This window comes from Cyprinus carpio, chromosome A15 (genome assembly GCF_018340385.1).
Source record: "Cyprinus carpio isolate SPL01 chromosome A15, ASM1834038v1, whole genome shotgun sequence".
NCBI classification, from domain to species: domain Eukaryota; kingdom Metazoa; phylum Chordata; class Actinopteri; order Cypriniformes; family Cyprinidae; genus Cyprinus; species Cyprinus carpio.
In genome coordinates this window covers 22,603,016-22,630,167 of record NC_056586.1, presented here as the reverse complement: position 1 = coordinate 22,630,167, position 27,152 = coordinate 22,603,016, and the positions used below count along the sequence as shown (strand labels likewise).

At 37.3% G+C, this 27,152-nt stretch overlaps 1 protein-coding gene across 1 annotated transcript in view; it reads right to left on the bottom strand.

Moving 5' to 3' along the window:
- LOC109103662 (cytoplasmic dynein 2 heavy chain 1-like) overlaps positions 1 to 27,152 on the bottom strand; it is an 82,854-nt gene that overhangs the window by 39,220 nt on the left and 16,482 nt on the right. The window contains 30 exon segments of the mRNA XM_042771731.1: positions 154 to 240; positions 315 to 436; positions 1,299 to 1,422; positions 1,726 to 1,860; positions 3,224 to 3,333; positions 3,425 to 3,571; positions 3,615 to 3,831; positions 3,923 to 4,022; positions 4,100 to 4,234; positions 5,015 to 5,128; positions 5,216 to 5,324; positions 5,405 to 5,472; positions 5,475 to 5,561; positions 5,564 to 5,660; positions 6,870 to 6,991; positions 7,441 to 7,605; positions 9,462 to 9,496; positions 9,622 to 9,773; positions 9,850 to 10,119; positions 11,494 to 11,718; positions 13,185 to 13,314; positions 14,235 to 14,442; positions 15,269 to 15,288; positions 15,357 to 15,536; positions 16,414 to 16,542; positions 16,758 to 16,826; positions 20,034 to 20,253; positions 22,889 to 22,968; positions 24,054 to 24,500; positions 24,692 to 24,776. Of these exon segments, the coding sequence (XP_042627665.1) occupies positions 154 to 240; positions 315 to 436; positions 1,299 to 1,422; positions 1,726 to 1,860; positions 3,224 to 3,333; positions 3,425 to 3,571; positions 3,615 to 3,831; positions 3,923 to 4,022; positions 4,100 to 4,234; positions 5,015 to 5,128; positions 5,216 to 5,324; positions 5,405 to 5,472; positions 5,475 to 5,561; positions 5,564 to 5,660; positions 6,870 to 6,991; positions 7,441 to 7,605; positions 9,462 to 9,496; positions 9,622 to 9,773; positions 9,850 to 10,119; positions 11,494 to 11,718; positions 13,185 to 13,314; positions 14,235 to 14,442; positions 15,269 to 15,288; positions 15,357 to 15,536; positions 16,414 to 16,542; positions 16,758 to 16,826; positions 20,034 to 20,253; positions 22,889 to 22,968; positions 24,054 to 24,500; positions 24,692 to 24,776 (4,189 nt within the window).

Sequence of the window (27,152 nt, the reverse complement as noted above, 5' to 3'; positions counted from 1 at the left end):
ATAAAAAGTATAAATAAAATAATAAAATTTAAAAATAATCTATAATCTTAGTAATATAATTAAAAGTGGACTATTTTGTGTGCATGAAATACTTTCAAGCTTATTAAAAGATCGTGTTCTACTTTAGCCAAATGCTAATATCAAGCGTCTTACTTCTCCTTCAGCTCCAGAACTTTCTCTCCTACCGAGTTCAGCTCTTTTTCCAGCCTGTTCTTACGGTTCTCCGTCTTCCGGAGGTTTCTGGACAGAACACAGAGACACAGTGTGAGACGGGATCTCACTGTGAGCAGAGGTTTGCTGAGGTGTGCACTGACTCCATCAGTCCCGCGTGCTCCGTCTCCAGCGGCTGGATCTTCTCCAGGACGTGTGAGTACTGGACGTTGGCCTTCACCCACGCGGCCAGAGGAGCGGCGGCTGCACTCGCGCGCTTGGCATTCTGCAACACAACGATGATGTAAGATGACCGTTCACCGTAAAGGGGTGTTGGTGAGTTTGAGTGTTAACTGGATGAAGCTTTCTGAAAGTATTTATGACTACAGGGCATGAATATTATTATTTTTTTTGTCGGGCATAATATTGTGAATCTCATAAACATGTCTGGATTAAGGGATAGTTCACCCAAAAATTAAGATTTTGTAAACACCCTTGAATTGATCCAAGCCATATGCGAGTTTCTTTTTTTTTTTTTTTCTGTTGACATAAAAGTTATTTTGATAAAAATGATAGTAACCAAGCAGTTGTTGGTCCCACTGACTTTCATAGTGTGGGGAAAAAATACTATGGAAGTCAAAGGGTTACTATCATTCATCAAAATATATTATTTTGTGTTCAGCCGAAGAAAGAAATTCATTGATGGTGAGTAAATGATGACAGGATTCATTTTTGGGTGAACTATCCCTTTAAATTCTCTCCTGGAATGAAGATAAAAATAAAAATAGATTTTATTTTGAATTATTAAACATGAAGCCTTTAGCTTCAAATTATCTAATTTGTAATGCATTTATATAAATTCTCATTTTCATTCATATTGCATTTTTGAAAACTGTTTTTTCATGTGAATGGGGCGGTAAATGGGCTTAATTGTCATGAAAATTATCACTATGCAAAAAAAATTTTTTTTAGTGCCAAATGAAAATTACACTACATTACATAATTAATTCAAAATTACATGTTTTTAAAATGAACTGTTTTTGAGATTCAGCCAAGTAGTGCAAAAAAAGTGTCATTTTCAGCATAAATTAGGTCTGTATGTACAATGTGAAACTGAGTTTTGTATCGTGTGTGTGTGTGTGTCTGACCTTGGGGTCAAACGAAGCCTTGTTTCTCTGCAGCAGCTCCTCGACGCTCTGTCGTATTTCGTGAGTGATGCTGCGCACATCAAACGTGGTGATGTCTTCCCTCACTCCTCGCTTGGCTAAGAAACTGCCGTTTATAAACACTCCATTAGCTCTTCAATTATTCAACTAATTTAATGTTTTTAACCGAAAGCAAATGACCTAACGTCTCCGCATGCCTATTTGCAATGAAAATGCGCTAAATTAAAAGCATTAATTAGTCTAGAATGAGATTGGATTCATTTAGCCTGAAGAGTGTGAAGGTGTAATAAGCAGTATGACAGTTTAATTTCCCGGGAAGAGATAAACACCATAAATAAAGGCAGAATTCATTCGGTTACGGCCGTTAGAGGGGAATATAAAGCATGAATGATGACAGAGTCTCCCTCACCTCTTCATGCTGACCCAGGACGTGTCAAATATTCCCATGAGCCTCAGCACCCCCTCCAGGATGTCTCTGATGACGTCGGGCGGCATGCGCAGAGGACGTCTCTGATGACGAGACTCTGGGGTATGTTCCCCACGCCTGCTTGCCTCGTCACACCAGGAGGCTGAGCACACACAAACACACACACACACCACACACACACACAACACCCCCCACACACAACATGTTTGATGTGAGTTTTAAAAGGACCCAACGGTTCATTCAATAAGAAACTAAAAGTACAGAAAAAAGAAACAAACTTAAATAAACAACTAAGGGTAAAAAATTCAAACTGAAAATAAAATACACTTCATGACTTCAAAAACTAAAATGAATTAAGATGCCATGGACAACCCTTGAACACAGGAATATGGTTTTAAATCGATTTGTGTACATTCATCAATTAATGCATTACCTTTGGCAGATATAAAAAATCAAATAAACGGCTGAATTAAAATGGAAAAACTAAAATTAACAAGGGATATAGTCAACACCAATGGAAGAATAATTAATAGTGCCAACTGGAAAATAGAAAAATGTCCCATATTGAATAACAAAATTTAAAAAATTAATACTAATACAAAAAAACAATATATTAAGATGGATGAAGACAGATCTGTGTGCACTCAGATGCATATAAAAAATATATTATTTTTATTTATAATAATTTTTTATATTAAAAAACGTTACAATATTTTAAAAATATTAGAATATGAAATATTTAAAGAATATATTACATTATTTTAAATATTAATTATTAAATGTATTTTTTTCTCCAAAAAAAAATAAATAAATAAATTCACTTGTAGCTAAAGTCTTAGTAATTTTATTGTGTTTTATTAGTTGTTTTTAAACTGTCTATACATTTAATTAGTTTTATTTATTTTTAAAAAAAAGGGCTTTTTTTCAGTTGATTAGTTTTGTTTGTTGGTACATGCTGAAATAAAAGCTTTAATATTTAATATTGCTCATATTAAATTTTATTTCAATTAACCCATTATTTATGGTTTAAGTCTCTGGGGGATATGGTAGCATAGCCAAAAATACATTGGAGGGTCCAAATTATGATTCTTCTTTATGCCAAAAATCATAGGATTTATAGTAAATAAAGATCAGTGCCATGAAGATATCTGTAAATTCCCTACTGTACAATATATCTAAATTGTAATTGCTGTAAGAATTTAATTTGGACAAACTTTAAAGATGGATTTTCTCAATATTTAGATTTGTTTACCCTCAGATTCCAGATTTTTCAAATAGTTGTATCTCAGACAAATGTGTCCTCCTAACAAAACCATACATCAATGCAAAGATTATTTATTCAGATTTGGGATGATGCATAAATCTCAATTTAGAGAAACTGACCCTCACTGACTGGTTTTTTGTGCTCCAGGGTCACATTTTGTTTCATTGTTTCCTTTAGTTTTAGTTACCTGCTATTAGGGTGTTTAGCTGTGCTCACCTGAACCTCCTCGGGCTCCTGCGTCTATTTTTCTTCTTCCTCTCTTGATCTTGGGAGACCTGGAGTGTGCCATCCTCTCTTTGATCTTCTCCATCTCTGTCTTCTGGTCGCTGGCGTTCAGAGCGCGCCACATGTTAATACACTTTCGGGAGGCTTCACACTGTTTCGTTTTCCACACGCCTCACACACACACACACACACCTGCATAGAGGTGGTGATTTCCTGCAGGGCGGCGTCAGCCTCGGCCTGTTTGGTCTTCAGTAAGCCGCTCTGCTCGGCCGCACGCCTCTTCAGCTCATCCACCAATGCCTTGGCTTCATTCAGCTTGGCCAGCCCGCCATACAGGTCCTACGCAGTGCAAGAAACATTGGCGTTTGAGTTCACTGTGAACCTGAGCTCTTGGCTCTGGCATCGTTGGCGGTGTTGGCCTGCCGGTGCTGTTGTTTGTTGGGTTCAGAGCTCTTCCGTTTGAGCTGTAGATGGTTCTGGTAACACCTGCAGGAAGCTCCAGGTTATTGCCTAGAGCGTGGCTTCCGAGATTCCCCGACCGCGGACTCCGTGAATCGCTTCCAGGAAAGAGCGGTAGAGCTCTGCGTTGCACGAAGATCCTGAAACCACGACCGATCAGAGGAAACAGATGAACCATTCCACCTACAGCCATCCTTAAACACACACACACACTTCTCTTCAGCCTCATACCAGATTTCTTCTTCTTCTTCCTGTTTGTCTCTCCATCTTTCCTGCGTCGTCTTACCTGCTTCCATCATGACAGCATCCTTGACAGCAGCATCTCTGGGATCTAAAGGAGAGTCACATGATCATAGAGATGATGTAGGCTGTTGCTGAATGGATGATCTGTTTCTTCTAAGCTGCTGCTGTCCGGAACCAGCCCGCCCTCCATCCACTGGACCGAGCACTTCCTGTAGAGGGCGGGGTTACTCTCACAGTTAATGGTGAAGTGCTCGTTAGTGCAGTCCAGGATCAAAACCACATGGAGGTTCTGCTGAACGCCTGCACAAAACAGAATTATTTATAAATGATTTTTTTATATTTTCAGTCTTTTCATCTTTCAATAGAAAGACAACATAAACTTTTAGCAGATTTACACATATTTTAAAATATATTTTAGTCTTGCTCTCCTGAGAAAATGGACCAAAAATAATCACATCTTGCACCTGTATACCAAATTTGGTAAAACAAATAAAAAGAGACCACAATCAGCCTCTGACTAGAGTATTAAATATTAAATATGTAAGAATTAAATATGATGTCATTTAAAGTCTATTGACATTTATTTGGAAAAAAAGAAAGAGAAGGAAAGCAACATCTTCCAACAGAACATTTACATTTATGCATTTGCCAGACAATTTTATCCAAAGACACCTATATTGAAAATTAAATAAAATAATAAATAAATCAGATTTATCAAATGTAATAAATTAAAACAATAATGAATAGAATTATATAATTTAATATAAGATTAGTTAAAAAGCAATGTCTAATGTCCTAAAAATTTACATGTATGTATGTGAAACATGCTTTTATCCAAAATGACCTATATTACATTAAAGGCATCTATTAATAAGTGTGTGTGTGTGTGTGAGTGTGTGTGTGTGTGTGTGTGTGTGTGTGTGTGTGTGTGTGTGTGTGTGAAGTGAGTGAGTGAGTGAGTGTGTGGCGTGTGTGTGTGGTGTGTGTTTCTGTGTGTGTGTGTGTGTGTGTATGGTTGTATGGGTGTGGGTGTGCTGGCGTGTGTCGCGCGTGTGTGCGTGTGTGTGTGTGAGTACTTACGGTGGGAGAAATAGTTGAGAACTGGCCCGGTGAATCCATCCTGTGATGCCTGATCTTTCAGAGATGACAGAAGAGGCTCCAACTCTTCAGTGGAGTACAAACCTGGAACTTCACCTGTTATGAACATTAAATATAATGTACCAATGACACTGTATGTAGCAAACAGCTTGAAGTATTCTGATAAAATGGACAATAACTGACCTGAGGACAACAGACTGTTGACCATCTCCAGGAAGGAAGGATGAACAAACTGATGATCTTCCAGCAGCAGAACAACCTGCTGCCCGTCCACAGCGGCCGACTGCATGACCTACAGACAGAGAGAGAGAGAGTTTGAGCGAGAGCCTCGTGTTATTAGCACAGAGAGAGTGAGGACGGAGAGAGACTCACAGTCTTCAGGTCAGATTTGAAGTGTTTCAGCGAGTAGAGAGAGGGAGATTTTGGGGGACTGAAGAGAGGCGCCCGTGCATGTGGCTGACCACACGTAGCAGCGGTACGCCCGGCCCGACGCCGCTCTGACCACGCCAGCAGCAGTGACCGCCCGAGAGCTCAGGACTCGGTCCAGTCGACACATGTAGTCCAGAACCTCCGAAACAACCAGGGATGTCCAGCTCCACGAATTATCGCGGCCGTACAGAACTATTCCCTGATGAGACAGTAATAAAGTAAAAATAAATGAATACAGTAAAAAATAAACAAGATAATGAGCTAAATTATTTAAATAAAATGTAATAAATTTAAATATAATAATTAATACAATTAGAAGCTTAATTAAAAAAATGATATCATTGTTTAATTTAATAAATCAATTGTAATAAATTAATAGAATAAATACAAAAAAGATAATGAACTAAAATAAATTATTTAAATAAAATTGAATACATTAAAATATAATTATTGATATAATTAGAAGTTTAATTAGAAAAATTAAATCATTGATTAATTTAATAAATCAATTTTAATAAATTAATAAAATAAATACAAAACAAAATAATGAACTAAAATAAATTATTTATATCAAATGTAATACATTAAAATATAATAATTAATACAATTAGAAGATTAATTAAATAAAGGAAATCATTGTTTAATTTAATACATTAATAAAATAAATACAAAACAAGATAATTAACTAAAATTAATAATTTAAATAAAATTTAATACATTCAAATATAATTATTAATATAATTAGAAGCTTAATTAAATGAAATCATTGCTTAATTTAATAAATACAGTTTAATAAATTAATAAAATAAATACAAAACAAGATATTGAACTAAAATTAATTATTTAAATAAAATGGAATACATTAAAATATAATAATTAGTATAATTAGAAGCTTAATTAAAAAAATTTAATCATTGTTTAATTTAATAAATAAATTTTAATAAATTAATAAAATAAAAACAAAACAAGATAATGAACTAAAATAAATTATTTAGATCAAATTTAATACAATAAAATATAATAATTAATAAAGTAACTCAATGTTTAATTTATTAATAAAATAAATACAAAACAAGATAATGAACTAAAATAAATTATTTAGATCAAATTTAATAAATTAATTAAATAAACAAAAACAAAACAAGATAATGTGCTGAATTAAATAAAATTATTTAAATCAAATGAAATAAAAAAAAAGATAAAAAAGACAGTGTTATTAAAAGAATAGATTATGTTTAATTAATTAGATAGATTAATAAATAAGTACAACTAATCAAATTTTTTAAATATACTTACTTTTTATGGACGAAGAATGAGAAATCATCTCCAATCTTTAGTAACAGTGACATAAGCTTTAGCAAACACTCGTAACTATGAATATGTGTTATCATTTTATTTCTTGTGTTACCTTGTGTATAATCTCACTGAGGTCAGCGGCGGTGAGACGTCCGAGCGGTTTGCCGTGAGGTGGGAGCGGCTGACCAGGGGAACGGCCCTCGTGAGACGCGGCCCACGTTACAAAATACGTATCTGTAGTAAATCACAACACAAATGAACAATGTGAGATCACTGTTTTTTAAAAATGTTGCAATATTATTACAGTTTAAAACACTGTTTCTATGTGAAGAAATAGTAACTGTAAATTATTATCTGTGAGTGTGACAGGCTGTATTTTCAGCATCATTACGACTTCCAGTCTTCAGTCTCACATGTTCTTCAGATATCATTCTAATATGCTGAGTTGCTGTCAAGAAACATTTCTGATTATTATCAATGTTTGAAAACAGTTTCATATTTTTGGTGGAAACTGTCCATACGTTTTTCCTTTTCAGGATTCTCTGTATGAACAGAAAGTTTAAAAGACACAGCATTCTATGGAATTAGAAATCTTTTGTGAAATTATATAAATGTCTTTACTGTCACTTTTAATCAATTTAATGCATGCAATTTGATGAATAAAAGCGTTAAGTGTGTGTGACCTGTCATGTCGTCGAGTGCATCCGAGCCCCAGTCGCCCCTGATGACGGAGGACAGGATGTTTTCAAACACATTCAGATCTTTAGAGGACACGATTCGGTCCCTGAACAGACGCCGGGCTTCATACGCCACCACCTCCAGCACTGAATCTACAGCGGATAATTTACCTGTACACACACACACACAAACACACACAAACACACACCACACACACAACACACACACACACACACACAAAACACCAGAACACACACACACACACACACGGATTTACATGCACAAAAATAAGTGAGAACAAAATAGACTTCTACTGTGATCCACACAGATTAATTTAGTTTTTTTTAATTAGGATAATTATAATAAGCAGGATTTAACTGAAAAAATAAGTGAGAGTGAAATAAGACATTATTTAGTCACTATATAGGTTAACAGCTCCAAAACATAGTGAGCTGCCTACCTAGACAACATTTTAGGGCATCTTAGATGTACTTCTGACGGGAAGATTATAAATGATTCACTCAATACTGAAAATGCATTTGCACGAATGCACTGCATGTTTGCATTAAGCTGATGCTTTTATCTGCATTACATTCAAGGTACACTTTTTATCTTTTTATCATGCATTGCCTGGGAACTGTTGTTAGTGGCATGATTTACTGCATGAGTTATAAGAATGCATTGACAATAAAATCCTCTGCTATGCTGGATGTGAGCATTTGACAGCATCAGTCAGCTGTGAGCTTGACGTCAAGCCGCTGCCCTTTAAAACGTTTCAGATCAGGTGTGCTGCCATTTTAAAGAATCAGAACCGTGAGGGTGTTCACTAACAGTTGGAACAGAGGCCCAATACGGGTGCTATTTTTTGGGGACACTGAGCGGCAAGTTTTGGGATGTGTGTTAGTGAAATTGTGCTGGTTTATGAGTTCACTGCGCTCAGGTCGTATCGCAGCAGCAGATTCAGGACACCCACTGTGGTGAGCAAACAGGGGTGAAGAGATAATGGACTGTGATCATCAAAGGAGAACATTTGGCGCGTCACCTGAAACACAAACACACATACCAGTCAGAACACACACTGCCATTCTTCTGAAGAAATAAAGCATTAATTGATCAAAGCTGACTAGTTAAAGACATTTACAATGTTACAAAAAAATTCCGTTTTGAAATAAATTCTGTTATTTTAGTATCATTGATACACTATTAGAGTTTTTGGTAATATTCTGAATAAGATTTTTATATTTTCTGCTTTCACTTTAATTTTAATTAAAGTTTTAGTAATTTTGATGTGTGCCATTTTTATTTAAAAAATGCATTTTTATTTAAATATGTCTATATAGTTTTTTATTAATTTTTATATATTATTTTAGTTTATTTAGTTTCTTCACGCTGAACTAAATTAAAATGAGAAATATTTGAAATAAACTTAAATAATGTTCATTTCATTTCAAGTAATAAATGTATTTTTCATGGTTGTACTTTTAGCTATCTAAAACCTACTTTTAACCTTCTGCTCATCAAATAAAAAAATCTATCATTTTCTACAATAATATTGTGCAGCACAGCTGTTTTCAACATTGATAATAATCAGAAATGTTTCTCGAGCAGCAAATCATCATATTAGAATGATTTCTGAAGATCATGTGACACTGAAAGACTGGAGTCATTTGAATGCTGAAAATACAGCTGTGCAGTAATGATGCTGAAAATCACAGAAATAAATTACACTTTACAATATATTCACATAGAAAACTATTTTTTTAAACATTTTTTAATGTTTTTTTGTTTTTTATTGTTGCAGCCTTGTTGAGCAGAAGAGACTTCATTCAAAAATCTAATAACTGTAAATCTTTTACACAGACACTTTTAAATGACCAATCAGCTCTGACTATTTCACCGTTTTTTAACCTGCACCAATGAGCCGGCGAGCTGGTGGATCTTCCCTGCAGAGCTCCAGGTTGGATCATTACCCAGAGTCCTTTGCAGCACAGGTTTCAGGTATGCGCTGTAGGTGTTTTGTAGGTGCTGCAGTTGCTCTGTATCTGGTTTCTGTCTGGATAACTACATGAGAGATGGATTAGTGTGTGTGTGTGTGTGTGTGTGTGTGTGTGTGTGTGTGTGTGTGTGTGTGTGTGTGTGTGTGTGTGTGTGTGTGTGTGTGTGTGTGTGTGTACATCAGTACTCACTCAATGGTGCAAATCCGCACGATCGAGGTGAAGCGTGACGTGAGTGTGTGCCGCCCCACAGCGCCGCCTGCTGACATGGATGCCACAATCTGAATGTTCTCCAGTCCGACCCACTCCAGGTTCTCATCATAGAAGCCCTGATATGTCAAGACCTGTGGAAGAAGACTGTGAGAAACTAAAATGGCACGAGAAACCTTGATCTGCAGTAAACACAGTGTGGCGTGTGACCTGCTGCAGGAAGGCGATGAGGTTGCTGGTGCCCCACTTGTCAGGTTTGGGCAGGTTGATGTCTTTGAGGTACAGCACCAGCCTCTCGCAGTCTTTGGGCCGGTACACGCGTCCCGTGTTGGAGCTGATGACCAGACAGGTGTGCGAGAGCTTCTGCAGGACGTGACGGGAGGACGTCTGAGCGCTGCAGTGCACCACGGCCACCTGCGTGGAGCGGAGCTGAGAGAACGCACAGCGCAGGAGCATCCTGACACACCACACAGCGACAGTCTCAATCATTCAAATACTATTAGAGTTTTTATTATCATTTGAGGTAGTTTTCATTTTTATATTTTCACCTTTAGTTTAGATAAAGTTTTAGTAATTTTGTTAGTTTTTAACGATTTTATTCGCCTTTTTTTAAAATATATATTGATCTGCAGTAAACACAGTATATATATATATATATATAGGTCCATTATTAAAAAAAAAAGCAAATTTAAAATTTTTTTTTTCAAACAAAACAGCAAAATAAAAAAATCGTTAAAAATTGTTAAAAACTAAAAAATATACTATATATATATATTATATATATTATATAATATATATAATATATATATCTATATTTTTGTTTTTTTTTTTTTTTTTTTTTTTTTTTTTTCATCCTAAATCAGAGTTAAATCTAATTTTAATGAGAAATGCCTACCTTGGCACTGAGCTGAAATAAGCTTAGTTCTTAAAATATTTTTTATATTTTATTTATTCTTTCAAGTAATGAAGAACGTTTTTTATGGTTTAGTTTCGGTCAAATATATTTTGTGTGTGTATACATTAGTTTTTTATATACTATTATACTTTTTATTATATTTTGAATATTTTTATTTGATATTTTCACTTTAATTTTAGTTACCGTTTTTAGTAATAACGAAAGTAGTTTGATGTTTTTGCCATATTTAATAGTTTTTTTAATATGGTCTATATAGTTTTTACCATTTTTTTTCCAGTTTTAGTTTAAGTTATTTTAGTACATCAAGTTAAAACTAAATGAAAAATTGACAGGAAAGATGAGAAAATGATTGTTTTTTTTTATTATTTTTATACCATTTTATTTAAAGTTAATGTTTATATTATTTTTTTCTAATTTCCGTTTAGTTCAAATGATATGAATCCTGGTCTGAATTACATTTATGTGTGTGTGTATTTTAATTTTATTTATATTACTATATGGCTTTTTACTATCTTTTGAAAAAGTTAAATTATTTTTTATATATTTTCGGTTTTCATTTTCTTTCAGTTTTTTTTTGTGCTTTTATAAATGTATTAGTTTGAGTTGTTTTTAAATCCTTCGTATTACATTTTTTCACAGTTTTACTCGTACTTCTAGTACTTTTTCTTATAGATTTAGTCAGTAATTTCCTGTAGCTCAAACAGTTAGAGCGTAGAGTTTGTTTCCCAGTAAAAGCAAGAACTAATATAATGTGTAAATATTACCCTGAACATATTTTAGTTAGGTCGCAAAATTTCAGATGTTCATTACTTTGAGTTGTTCAATATATTTTTTATTGGTCTTCCGCTTCAGCTTTTGTTTTTTGATACTTTTAGTTTTAGATAACTATAATTATTTTTTTTGTAGTCTTTCCCTTTTCCGCTTATGTGTGTCCCCACCAGCAGGAACGGCTGCCTGTGAAGCCGGGGGGTGAAGAGGTCGAGTCCGCGTTGTGTGTCGGGTGTGTGTATGACGGGGAGATTGTGTGGGTTACTGAGGTCGTCCACACACACACCTTCCCCTCGCTGCAGCTCATACGCACACAGACGGCCGGACGCGGGGTCGTAGTACGTGTCCAGGGGCTTGCGGGGGTCAGGAGGACTTTCTCTGGCCCAACTCAGAACCTAAACACACGTAGAATATCACAGCACACATGATGTGCTCGACTGCCCACAACACATATCAACACTCACTTACTCCAGTGGTTCTCAAACTAGGGGCATTAGCAAACTTCAAAGGGTGCCACAGGAAAAAAAATATATATATTTATTTAATTTTATTAGTAATATTTTCATTAAAATTATGTGAAAAAAAAAAAAATATTTATTTAATTTTATTAGTAATATTTTCATTAAAATTATGTGATTAAAATATATATATATATATATATGAAACATCTATATATACATGAACATAGTATATATATCTATAGATATGGTACGTATATATATAGATATATAGATTATAATATATCATATATATGATTATCTATATAAATTAAATTAAATTGAACTAAAATAAAACTAAGTAATTAAATAAAAAAATATTTATTTTATGTATTTTCAAAAAATAATAGAATATATAGTCTAGATATTGATTTATTTAATTATTCATTAAAATAATCTAACTGAATTAAAATGCCTACAAATGTAACTAAAATGTAAAAAAAGTAAGTGTAAAAATATCTCTTTAAATATTTTTTTATTTTAATGTACATTTAAAATTGAACCTTACCAAAAGTCACACATGTTTTAATTTTTTAAAATAATTACCGTCCTGTCCTTTAAAACATTAAAAATGTAATGAAAAAATGTTTAAAAAATGAAAATGCTGACAAAAAATATTATTTTTTTTTGTCAAATATCTAACTGCCCAGACTCAACATCGTACAAAAAAATTAACAACTACAAAAGTGCATGTACCCTTCAAAAATAGCCCCTTGTTACACCTCTTTTTTTTAAAATATTATGTGTTTTATATATATAAATGTGAATTTTAAAGATATACAATTTTTTGTGAAAAAATGTGTATGTGTTTTTTTTTTTATTTTGTTAAAATAATCTGTACAGAAACACTAATTTTGACTCTTTTATGCTGGAAGAGACCTTGAGTGACTTTAAGAGTGGACATCATAAAATCTAGACTGTGACGCCTGACCATTTCACATCAAAGTTTCACTGCCAGAGACGCCGCTGCTTCTTTAAAACTCAAGTTTTAAATTACGACTGGTCATAAGCGTTAATCTAAGGGAGCGGCTCCTAAATTTAATGACGGGTGGCAAGGCTGAGCAGGCATGAAATTAATGAAAGTTTCCATAAATCAGATATTCCTTTTTACATATTCGAAATCAGGGCAGCTCTGACCTCCTTGGCGAACTCCTGGCGGCATCTGAGCGTGAGATTTCCTCCCAAACCGCAGATGAGTCTCACAACATATTTTCTGTCTCTTTAAGATGTGTCAAACCGTTCAGCACCGTCCCGGACCAGACCCTGGTGTCCCCCCACAAAATCACTCGGCGGAGAGAAACAGAGAGGTTTATGATGCTGTGAAGCACGTAGGCTCAGTGTAACATGACTGTGTGTCACAGGACCTGTTTGGAACCCAGTCCAGAGCTGGTGGAAATAATCATTGAGAGCCAGTTCTCCAGATTCATCCTGTTGTCTTCATCTTCCCTCTTCAGCCACGACTTCACGAGAGAGCCCACGTCAGTGTCTTCATCACTGCAACACACACAGGGCCACATGAAAACACTGAAGAAATGCAATTGCCAGTTCTCCAGATTAAGTAAAAAAAAATTTCATAAAATAACTATAATGTTATTTAAATTACATTACTGAATTAAAAAAATTTATAAAAAATGTAAATGTAAAAAAAAAAAGTTTATTTATTCATTAAAACAGTTTAACTGGATTAAAAAGTAAATTTCATTTTTTTTTAAATGTATTATTTTTTCTATTTTTCAGACTGAATTTGCTAAAAAAAAAAAAAAGGTAAATGCAAAATTCTATCTAAATTAAAATGCTGAAACATAATGTAATGAAAAAAAGTTAAAATGTACATGTAAAAATAAGTTTATTTATAAATTAAAATAACATTGAATTAAAACATTAAAATGTAATGAAAAAAGGGAAAAAAGGGAACAAGTGTAAAAAGCAAATGTTAATTTAAATGATCTAACTGAATTAAATTGCTAAAAATATCATAAAAAAAATTTATATGTAAAACAAATCTATTTATTACAAGATTTTAAAATGATTTAAAATGCTAAAAAAGGAATTAAAAAGCAAAAGAGAAATTGTAAAAAAAAAAGCAAAACAGAAATGTAAGAAAATGTGAAACCGAAAAAAAATGAATTAAAATGCTAAAAATTTATGTAAAGAATTGTCACTTATTTGCATAAAATATTAACTGAATTAAAACAAATGTAATGAAAAAAATGTGAAATTTAAAATGTAAAAACAAATGTATATCATTTGATTAATTATAATAATGTTAAAAGGCTAAAAAAAAGTAAAAAAAAAAGTTTAAAAAAATGGAACTGTTAACAAAATCTTCATTTATTTAGAAAACCAATCCAACCCAATGAACAGTAGTTTGGATGAAGCCGCGTGATTGGTTGTGCTATGTCCAGGAGCATTACCTGAGGAGGATCATGCCCATGCGGGAGATGGTGGCTGGCGAGGCGCAGCTCAGATCGTGGGTCTCAAACAGGAAGTTGACATTGGGGCCGAACTGAATCCTCTCACCGCTAGGCATCGTGAGTAAACGATTATCATCCAGCACAGAGTTTAATGACTCGATCCACTCCGGATCAATGTCTCCATCACATATGATCCACGAGCTCACCTCTGAAAGAGAGAGAATGACCTCAGGCCGACGAAAATCTCAATTAAACTTCCTGAGTGTGTGTGTACTGTATTTGGTTGTGTATCTGTTGTCTGAGTCTGATGTTTGCTGAGTGTGTTTGAATGTGTTCTCATGAGTATTTTTTGAGCATGCTAATGTGTGTATTTGTTGTGTGCCGAGTGTATTTGCGGTACTGTGGTATTTCAGCATGTCACTGAGTGTATTTGATGTTTGTAAAGTAGGACCATCTTCCAAAATGTGCAATGAGAAGTGCTTATAAACCTGCTGTTGTCAACAAAATAGAAGCTTTGAGGACTTCCTGCAGTTTTCCACCCAAATAAACACTTTGATTTTAATTAAAATATTAGTACTGTAACCTTATTATTTTAGACACTAGAATTTTTTAACAAATGGAATGCTTATTTTTTTTAATTTTTTATTTAGTAATAACAACAACAATAATACAATTAATTTATTATATGTTTATATAAAATATTATTCTTATTATAAATTGTATTTTTATATTTATTAAAATTGTATTTTATTTAAAATTGTATTATTACTATTATTAAAATGTGTTAATGTGTGTATTTAGTGTCATTATGTATATTAACATGTATCTGGTGTTCATTAAGCATAGTAATGCATGCATCTAGCATTTGTTTAGCATATTAATACGTGTATTTTTTTTTTTGTGTTAATGTGTGTATTTGTTGTTTATAAGGTGTCATGTGTGTATCTAGTGTCATTATGTATTCTTAATGGGTATTTGCTGTTAAGGTGTATTTAACATTCATGTGTGTATTTTGGTGTGTATCTTGTCCTCACCCTGTGGCTCTCGCACCAACCTGTCGTGCGGAGGACGTCAGGAACCCCCGTCGGACCACTCTCGTGTGTGCACCATGTCCGATGTTGCCCAGGAGCTGCTGGCGTTGGGCATGGCTTTCCCGGGTTCATGGTGTACTGTTTGACCACGCGGCCCATCCGGCCCAGCGCCGCCCGCAGCATCCCCTCCACAGGTGGACTTCCGGCCCCGCTGGGCCCGACCACCACCACACCCATCCTGCGCAGCTGCTCGGACAGCTCCAGAGCCCTTCTTCATCTACACACCACATGCATTTCAATATTGCATTGCTGGAGCTCAAGCAGTAGAGCATGGGTGCAATTCCCAGGGAACGCACGAGCTGATAAAGTGGGTTATCTTGAATGCAAAGTGAATCTGGATAAAAGTATCCTGCCAAAATGCATCAATGTAAATAAATGCAATATGCAGTATGTAGGGTACATAGGCCAGAGTTCTTACAGTTAACTAAAACTAAAAACATAAAGTCATTACTTGAAATAAAATACATTTTTTATAAATAATAATAAAAATAAATAAAAAAATCAGCAAATTGCCAATGCAACATTTCTCATTTTCATTTTTTAGTTTAACTTTATGTACTAAAATAACTAAATATAAAACTGAAATACAATTAATAAATAAAAGAATAAAAAAGTTATTTATTTAATTAATTAAAAACATGTATTTAATAACTTGATAAACAATTAATAAAACTATGTAAAATAAATGGTTTACAAATAAATAAAAATGACAAAAGAGTACTAAAAATGAAGTTTTTCACTTAATTTACAACACATAATGCTCTAATTCAAAATAGTTATTAAAAAAAAAAAAACAATTATAAACAGTATCCTCAAATGCCTAAGTTTCATGCAACCTTTGAATGCAATAATAATGGGATTTTAGCAGTACTGCAATTAAACTTTACCTTATGTAAATACAATGATCAAACTAATGCGAATAATTAAATAAAATAATCAGAATAATGAAAATTGCATGTGAACGTGAGTGAAGAGGTTTGCTCGTGTAAGTAAACATCTTATACTGCATATAAACCCTTACTCGGCTTATTGGAAATAATCACATTATTGGTGCACATATAAACAGCAGTGATAGGCAGATACCTGACTGGGTATGATCTCCAGCCGTGCCTCTTCGTAGGGACAGCCAAGCAGGGGTCCGATTGAGCATCTCATACTCCACGGCCTTGAAGTCGACTCCAGGAACACGTCTCTGACCAGTGGCGTCAAACCGAGAGCTGATCCGCAAACGTCAACTTTGACATGGTGTTCAGACCCTCAAGGCCTGAACCAGCCAACCCGCTCTCGCTTCACTACAGACCCAGACAGAGAGAATGAAAAGGCGATCTGATCCGGACAGGTCATTGATCAAGTCTGTGTGATACTGATTCAGATGAGTTGTCGTACAAGGGGTGTGTTGTTTTGTCCTCTGTAACTGCAGCAGGACTCCCACAGCCTCTCAGAAACCGTCTTTAGAGCACGCAAACCCCAGTCGTAGTGCTGCTGCGGCGTCAACAGCTCTCTGCACACAAACACATTCACACAGAAACACACAAGAACAGTTCTAGGGTCAGTGGATATCTGGGGCCACACCTGTAAAAACGTATTTATAAATAAAATAATTTAAATTAAAACTACAATGTATATATAAAATTACCTATGCAAAGTTGTAAAACTTTTTGAATAGTTACACTCACCAGGGATGCATTTATTTGATCAAAAATACAGTAAATATTGTGAAATATTTATTACAAATTTGAAATGAATGCTTTCTATTGTAATATATTTTATTCTAAAAGTGTAATTTATTTTCTTGTGATTGTGCAGCTGTATTTTTCATCATCGATTACTGCAGTCTTCAGTGTCACATGATCTTCAGAAATCATTCTAATATGGGTGATTTGCTGCTTCAAGAAACATGTTCTGATTATTATCAATGTTGAATATTAGTAGATAAACGATCGGATACGTTTTATTTTTTAGGATTCTAATGATGGAAACTGAACGTTCAAAAGAAAGCATTTGTTTGAAATTGAAATCTCAAATTTTTTTTAAAAAACAAAAAAAAAAAATGTTTCTAAATGCCTTTACCGTTTGGATCAATTTAATGTGTCCTTGCTGAAATAAATAGCTAATTTCTTAACAAACTGATTTTGACATAAAGAAGTTAGTCTCTTCAGAGCATCGAACACAACACTCAAGTCACACCTGGCCAGATTGAATATAGCGAACCAAGTTTCGTCCGAGTTTTGGGGTGCCTCTTGTCTTCTTTAAACCCTTCTGAATAACGGCATTGACCTCCAGCGATGAGCTCGTTATCTGGACTCGTCATGGGCATGACCGGTCGGAAGAGCTGCTTCAGATTATCCGGCCAGCTTCTGCCCGTCCTCCGTATCCTTTACCCGCTATACTGGTTCAGATAATACAAGACACCTGAATTTGGGTCCCAACTCCACCTGAAAACACACCACAATTCTGTTTCCATCACATCTGAGTTTAAAAACCTCTTGCAGGTTTGTTGCACATTAGTTTAACCGCCTGTGTGTTGTTTTCACCTCTTTATTTGAGCAGCTGGACAGGTGTTTGCGTGGTTCTTCAGTGAGTTACTGGATGGCTTGTATCTGCATGGAGACGGCGGCGAGAGCACAGCCTCTTCCAGACTATTGAACTAGTCAAACCCACCCCACGCTCCACACTTTCACTCAGCCCCACGAAGATCCGGTCCCATGGACTTCAACATCAATACCCTAAAACACAGGAGATATTAGTACACTTTCACACATTGAAACCTCTTGAACTGCTGTAAAACACCGCTTACTAACTTCTCTAACATTCTCCAGTAATAGCACCTGTTTACACAAGTGAGCTTAAATGCAGGACACACAGAATCAACAGCCTGTTTACTTTGCCTTTCTGATTGAAAATGCAACATTCCATTCTCTCCAGCAGGTGGCGCTTGTTGGAAACAGCAGAAACTGAGTAACACTGAGACATACAGCGCTCATGTTTATTTAATGAATCAAAGCTTTAACTTTAAGTTTACTGGTCACTTAAATCCGTATCGCAATTCTGGTCTTTACCGTGCCCCAAATTTAAGAACCACTTAAAATCATAATTAAAAGAACTTTCTTGTACCTTTAATAATTAATAATTTAAGACTTTTTATGACCTTAAAATTTATATAACAAAATGCAAGACTTTTTAAGGTACCCACGAGGGAAAAACCCTGTCTAAGGACAAAAATACCTGTTATTAAAAGGCTTTATTACTATTATTAATAAAGGGTCAGTAAGACTCAGAAAAAAATATATCCATTATGACTTACTATCATTCAGCAAGTATGCATTAAATTGATCAAAGTGGACATGAAAGACATTTATATGTTTTACCAAATATTTCCTATTTCAAAATCGAATGCCTGCGACAAACTATCCAGCAGCACAACTTGTTTTCAACATTGATAATATCCAGAACCTGTTCTTGAGCAGCATAACATGCATATTAGAATGATTTTCTGAAGATCATGTGTGACACTGAAGACTGGAGTAATGATGCTTGAAAATCACAAGAAAATAATACGTGGAAAATAGATATTTTTAAAATACAATAATTTCACAGTTTTACTGTTTTTTTGGATCAAACCAAATGCAGCCTTGGAGAGCACAACAGACTTCTTTCAAACTAAATCTCACATACCTAAGACCAACAGAGATCCGGTTTATTGATTTATCTAGGACCCACAGGTACTGCAGGGTTTATTATTATTAGGGTGTGTTGTACCTCATTCACAGTGTGAGAGGACCAGGCACGTTTCTTCCGTAACAGTCCTCCCCAGGGCTTTAGACGGACTCGGTCTTCCCGGTTCCGCGGGGCCGTAGGGATTCAAACGCCCAAACCCATTTTCATGGCCTGTGTCAGTGTCAGATAGCACTATCCGTAAGGGGTTGTGAACCATTTAGGAATATTAACCCTGACAGAATGAGAGAGAGAGTCTCAGAATGAGAGATCCATTTCTATCACACGAGACTGACGGGATAAATATTGAAACGTGCAACATAATCTGCATGTACAGTACAACACTGTTCAAAAGTTGGGCTCACGTAAGAGTTTCCATCAAGGATGCAATAAATTGACTAAAATGAGATAAAAAAATACATTTTTAAAAGATTTCTGTTTCAAATAAATGCTTTCTATTCATCTGTGAATCCTGAAAAATAAAAAGTATCACAGCTTCCACAAAAATATTGTGCAACACAGCATTGATAATAATCAGAAATGTTTCTTGAGCAGCAAATCATCATCATTTTCATGATTTTCTGAGATCACCACTGTGAACTGAAGACTGGAGTAATGATGCTGAAAATAACAGCTGTGCATCAAAGGAATAAATACAGTTTAACAGATATTCACATAGAAAATGCTTTATTTGAAATTGTAATAATATTTCACAATATTACTGTTTTTAACAGGATTTTTTTAATCAAATAAATACAGACTTGGTGAGCAAAAGAAAAAACATTAAGAAATCTTACCAACCCCAAAACTTTTGGTGGCATTGAAGTGCAAAACAATACCAATCCGAACTCTATTATACCAAAACGCCCTTAGCTCACAAATAATGCTTTTAATGTTGAATATTACTTACATTGAGCATCCAGTCAACACGCTATCATTAATATTCATGAGCTCGGTTTTCGTTCATTTTGAGGCAGTGTCCCTGACTGGACACATGAGCTGATCACCTGATACTCGTATGTGTGTAGGAACTCCGCGTCCACCATCTGAAATGGAGCAGCGCTGGTCTGCGGTCAGGTAGAATCGCAGCTGCTTCTTCCAGATCCAGTCCTCGGTGCTGTGAATCTGAGCTTCTCTCAGACTCTGAACCACTGAGATATTGTGAATCACGTCCAGAATCAGAGCCTTCAGTTTCAACTGCAGAACTGTTGATTCTACGAGACAAAACCATCAGACCCACTAATGAAAGCTGAAAGTTTGATCGAGCTTCGTTGACGTCCTCAACACACACTACACACATTCTGAAGCACACAATTAGATGCGGTGCGCAGGGGTGGTGGAGATTCTAATGTGTTTTATTAAATCCAGAGGCTTATAAAGAGCAGGTTGGAAAGTGTTTGTAAATGGACCAATTTGGAGCGTGGCAGTCAGCAGTTCTCCCAGAGTGACTGATAAGCAGAATTAGCCATAATCACTGTTAACAGTGAGACTCATCAGAGCCTCCATTTACTTGGATTTATAGTGGATCGCAGTGAATAAACCCCGGAGCTCATAAACGGACTAAAAGAGCTTTATGGATATTCAATCACTGTATTCAATTCGATTACCCTGACAATTAGCGGAACGCTGTAAATATGCAGCCAGATAATTTAAAAGCTTCATTCAAACAATTGCTCTGCAGTCTGAAAAAAAACAACAACCAAAACACTTAAAAGTCCATTTAAAGAAATTAAAAAGACAGAGCAGTGCCACCTAAACACAAACACACACACACATTTACTATTTTAAAATGAGGACGCACCATTTTATTTAATATAATTTAATTAATTATATAATTATAAATTAAAAATAAGTAATTTTTATTATGTTTGAGGACATCCTCAAAGGAATTGCGGACATTTGTCATGACATTTGCTAAAATTAATACATATAGAATTAAAATGATAAAATTATTTGTAGAAATACTGTGGACAGGATTTTTACATGATAAGCACCCCGGCTTCTTGGAAAAAAAAAAAAAGCAGAAAACAAAATAATATTTTTTTTGGTCCAAAAAGCAAAATGGCTGTATTATCATGTACAATACTGTCACATTAGCAGTGAAAAGAATAATAATTTTAAAAAAATGTTTAGTTTTCTTAATGCAAAATCTATATATTTTGTTTTTATTTATTTGATTTGGTGATGTCGCATTGCTGGTTTAAATCTATCAGTAAACCTGAAACCCCAATGTATTGCATTGTTAGGCTCTAAATACCTAAAGTTTATCATTGTATTTATGAACCACATTCTGAAAGCCCTTTCAGCAGATATGAGTGTTGTAAAGGAGTAAACAAAACACACACACACCAGACACACACACATTAATACACACACACACACACACTTACACAGAGTCAGTGGTTGGTTTGTATTTTGCTGGGTGATATGGGCCAAAAGTATTATCATTAAATGTTTTTCATTACCATACAGAGACATACACACAGAACAGGCTGCTGCTGTAGTTTATATCTTATGTGATTGACTGTCCCATATCGAGTAAAAACTGACACACAAATCAGTACGCGAGTCCTCGAGCATGAGATCAGTTATCACCGCAGCCCTTAGTGCTGGTGTACTTATGCAGTGTCAGCCCATGTTAAGGCTCACGCTTAGTCTAGCTTCTTTTGTTTGGGTGTGAGCCCGCGCTCCAGCTTTGATTAGTAGGTTCTGTTGTCGGATGGCGTGCTTCATCTCCACACTGTGATTTAACTGAATGTGTGTTTGCACATTAGTGAATCTGTGAAACAGAGTCCCCTCCATAGTCCACTTCACCTGAACCGCAGGAGACTTATGGTTGTTTCTCAAGAGATCGCGATGTGTGTTATTTGGTTTGATGAAATTTACCCGAGAAGGAAAGCGCGGGGATCCACGTTTCCTCTCTTTCCAGCATCCACACATGTGCCAACGGATATGTGCAGAGTGTTTTTCATCTCCGTGGAGAGAGCGCAATCGCCATTATTGACACCAATCCATACAAAATTAAAGGAAGATTAAATATATAAAAAAACAATAAAATATATTTATATACAATATATTTTATATATTATTTATTTTTTATAAATTAAAACTATTTAAAGTTGATTTTATTATTTCATCTTAAATATTAATTTAAATTTTGTGGGTTTTTTGTGTATGGTTTTACAGATATTGGTATGGTTTATTATATTTTATATATATAACTATATTTATATATATATTATTATATATATATATATATATATATATAATATATATATATTATATATATATTAGAAATATATTTATAGATATTGCAAATAGACACCCGACACCAAACTCCATTAAATTTAAATATTAATAAAAACATATTAAATATAAAACGTTTATAATATAAAATGTTTAATATATTTAAAAACACATATAACATTGTATCTTAAAACTGACAATCGATACACAAAATTAAATATTAAATTTTAAAATAATTTATTATAAAATATTTATAAATAAAATGTTTTAATATATAAACATATAAATATATCACAACTGCACACCAACCCACAAAATTAATAAACATTAAATAAAAAATTATTTTAAAATATTAAGCGCATCACAAACAATTAAAAGGTTTTATGATAAAGATATTTCATAACATATCCTCACAACCTAACACCCCTCTCCCAAAAAATTCAAATGGAATATTAAAATCTAAAATGAATTAAAGAGAAAACACAACACACATATATTCATGGTCGTTTAACTCAGCAGCATAGTCCACACCCATAAGCAATAATCATGGAGACAACTAAAACTCCAATAAAAACAATGACAGTTTATGACAGAGGATCTGACCTCCACGCCCGCCGGAGATGCTGGTGTACGGTACCCTGCTTGGAGCTGCAACGGCCTTTTTGTCTCCAGTGACTTCATGGCTGTGATGCTTTGAAAACTTTTATCAAACTCCCCCCACTGCTGATATGTTCAACAACGACATTCTTTTTCCACGACCTCTAACATGCAGCTGCCTTGTGTGATATTTTTGAACGGGTCTTTTGTTTGTTTTTTTGTGTAAGTTGTACCTGCGTAAGATTTTTTCTTCAGGGGGTGTGTGTATGACAGTTAGTTTTGTGGCCTGTTCCGAGAATTCCAGTAGATCATCGTCTCCAATGAAGTAACCGCGGAAATGTAGACGATTCGCTTTCTCCAGGGTATGCCAAAAAGTCCTCATTAAAATATGTAAATATTTTAACTAAAACAAAATAAATGTTACATAATAGATAAATCTCATACCCTCACATTTATATGTTATTTTAATTTTATATTTTTTATTGAATTATTTCTAACCATCCATCCCATAAACATAGAAAACTTCAAAAAAGAGCATAAATCTAAACTAATCCAGCAAAACTAAAGTATTTGTCTCGTGTATATAATAGTTATTTTTATCCCTTGTGCTTTTTATATTCCTATATATATATATATATATATATTTATATATTTATTACTCCTATATATCTTGTTATTTTTTTTATTTTTTTAAGGATTTTAATATCTGCCCCTATATTATATATATATATATATATATATAGTATATATATATATATATATACATATATATATATACCCCATTTTTTTATATATGACTTAAAACCATTTTTTTTATTATATACAGCTTATATTATTTCTTGATATATAATATACGATATATATATGCTTTTTCAAAAAATAATCTGTTCAAATACTCACCTCTTTTCGTACCCTTCAGTATTTAATTCTGATTTTAACTGGGAGAAGGCAGCACTGTCCTTCACATTATTTACACAAAGTTTGAAAAAACATGTATTTTCTATATCAAGCCAATGAAGAATTCTGGGTGTTTTGTTAATAAAATTACATTTTAAATTATAAAATAGGAAATCATTTTATATATTTCCATTTTTTGTTTTTTTTTTTTATACCTACCTTTACCATACATAAAGAGTTATTTTTTTTTTTCATATTTTATAATTTTCTTTACCTTTCAGGAATTCCCTTTGAGGGATTTCTGGCAGCAGCTTGTAACTGGTCACAGGATGGCTCTTTAGGAGTTCTTTGATTTCCAGCCCCATTTTCTTCTGAGAGACGTGGACCCTGTCCGTCCCTCTGTACTGCCCAGACATGATGGTAGTCTTTCTCGCCACCCACGCCATATGACACGTTTGATAGATTCTGCGGATCGTCTCTCACACACACTGTCCCAGCAGCCCCTCTCTTCCCTCCCCGTCCACCCCGCCACACTGAAATCCTGGTCCCTCTCTCTGAAAGCGTGGCCTGTCCCCGTGGCATGGAACGCCCACGCCCAAGAGTCATGGCCGTCCAGTAGACCCACTCTCTCTGGATGGTGTTTGAGGTTTCTGGAGGCACTCGCAGCCTCCAGGTCTTTCCCAGTCCGTACTGATTCAACAGCCACACCCTTTGTTTAGTCCTGGAAGCGCAGTAATATGGCTTGAGTCTTTTGAGTCGACTGCAGCAGGCAGCGCGTTTTTTGTCCCCGTGAGACCTGGGTGTTGACCATGTCCCTTTTCCAGTCCTTTATGATGGCGCAGAGAGCCGCCACTGACTGTCTGTGTAGTCCCGTGGGTAATCAGGGATGTGAAGCAACGCTCCGTGGCGCACCAAGGCCTCCATGGGAAAGCCCGCAGGGCCTCAATGGAATGGCTGACCTCGAGCCTGAAAGGAGCGAGGACTGTCTGGGGCGATCCTGCTCACAGACAGAGACACCCATTACCGGGGTGCTTTATGCCAATGTGACCTAGATAAGGCTCTTTAAAATGCCCGTAGAGCCTGTCAGATAATGTGGCATAAACCAGACTAAATAAGTTGCTGTTTTCCCATGTTAATTTCACTTTTTCGTCCTTAAATAGACAAGGCTGCACTGCAAAAAATGTTCTTATTTGGTATTTCTCTACTTAGAATTGTTTTCTTTAAATTGTGTTTAATTGTTTTCTTAGCACTCCGGGAGAAACCTCTGGAGAGGGACTCCTAGAGCTATATAAGAAGATAGATAGATGGAGATATAGAATGACATTAATTTAAAAATAAACCATCAAAAAATGGGAACAGAACATTTCAGAGGATTTGCAAAAAAAAATATTTGTGTATGAATTCATTTCAACGACAAATATATTAAATAAATCATTGGGATATGTGTATTTTTTGTCTTCAGGCTTCCAGAAGAAATACCTACTAAACCTTCCTTAATCAAGATACATGGATTGAGCGGAAAAACTTACATATAAAACTCTTTTTCTGGAAGATAAAACAATCTAATTTAATTAAGTTTTTGAGTAAAAACTAATAAATATCTGCAGGGAAATGGTTACTGAAACATAAACTTCTTTTCACTCTTGGCATATTTTTTTTTCTTTGTTTTATGATTAAATAATTTAATTTTTCAGAAACAATACTTCCTAATATCTTGTATCTTAACCTATAACGTCGTAGATATTTCCATGTAAAACAAGACAAAATACTAACAAGAAAATCATTTACCAGAAGTGTATAGGGGGGTTTAGGACTAAAACCTGACACAGAAAATATTAACCTGCTGAATAACACGGGGGGGGGAGGGGGGGAGGTGGGGAGATAGGGGGAGGGGGGAGTGGGGAAGGGGTGGGGGGGGGAGGTGAGGAAGGGCGGGGAGGGGGGGGGGGAGGAGTGTGAGAAAGGGCAGAAGGGGGGGAGGGGGGGAGGGGGGGAGGGGGGGGGGGAGGAGGGGATGGGAGGGGGGGGGGGGGGGGAGGGGGGGGGGGGGGGAAGGGGGGGGGGGAGGGGGGGGGAAAGGGGGGGGGGGGGGAAGGGGGGGGGGGGGGGGGGGGGGGGGGGGGGGGAGAGGGGGGGGGGGGGGGGGGAAGGGGGGGGGGGGGGGGGGGGGGGAGGGGGGGGGGGGGGGGGGGGGGGAGGGGGGGGGGGGGGGGGGGGGGGAGGGGGGGGGGAGGGGGGGGGGGAGGGAGGGGGAGGGGGGGGGGGGGGGGGGGGGGGGGGGGGGGGGGGGGGGGGGGGGGGGGGGGGGGGGGGGGGGGGGGAGGGGGGGGGGGAAGGGGGGGGGGGGGGGGGAGGGGGGGGGGGGGGGGGGGGGGGGGGGGGAAGGGGGGGGGGGGGGGGGGGGGGGGGGGGGGGGGGGGGGGAGAGGGGGGGGGGGAGGGGGGGGGGGGGGGGGGTGGGGGGGGGGGGGGAGGGGGGGGGGGGGGGGGGGGAGGGGGGGGGGGGGGTGGGGGGGGGGGGGGGGGGGGGGGGGGGGGGGGGGGGGGGGGGGGGGGGGGGGGGTTGGGGGGGGGGGGGGGGGGGGGGGGGGGGGGGGGGGGGGGGGGAGGGGGGGGAAGGGGGGGGGGGGGGGGGGGGGGGGGGGGGGGGGAAGGGGTGGGGGGAGGGGGGGGGGGGGGGGGGGGGGGGGGGAGGGGGGGAGGGGGGGGGAGGGGGGGGGGGGGGGTAAAGGGGGGGAGGGGGGGGGGGGGAGGGGGGGGGGGGAGGGAGGAGAGAGGGAAAGGGGGAGAGATGGGGATGGGGGTGGAAGGGGAGTGAGGGGAGGAGGAGAGGAACGGAGAGGAAATGGGGAACGAGAGAGAGGCGGCGGGGGGGGGGGGGGGAGAGGGAGGAAGGAGAGGATGAAGGGGGGAGAAGGGGAATGATGGGGGGAGAGACGGGATGGGGAGAGAGGAGAAGAGATGGAGGAGGGAGGGAGTGGGAGAGGAGGGGGAGAGAGAGGAGGGGGGGGGGGTGTGAGAGGGGGGGAGGGGTGAGGGGGGACGGAGGGGGGAGGGAGGGAAAGAGACGGAGTGTGGTGGGAGAGGGGGGATGGGGGGGAGGGGGTGGGGGAGGGGGGGAATGAGGGGGGGGGGAAGGGGGGGAGGGAAGGGAGAAAAAGGGGGGGAGGTGGGGGAGAGTGGAGGAGGAGGAGGAGGGGGGGGGGGGGGGGGGAGGGGAAGGGGGGAAAGGGGTTGGAGAATGGTGGTGAAAGGTGGGAGGGGGGAAGGGAGGGGGGGGGGAGGGGGATGAGGGGGGGAGGATGGTGTGGAGAGAGGGGAGGGGGGGGGTGGTGGGGGAGGAGAGGAGGAAGGGAGGGGAAGAGAGGTGAAGG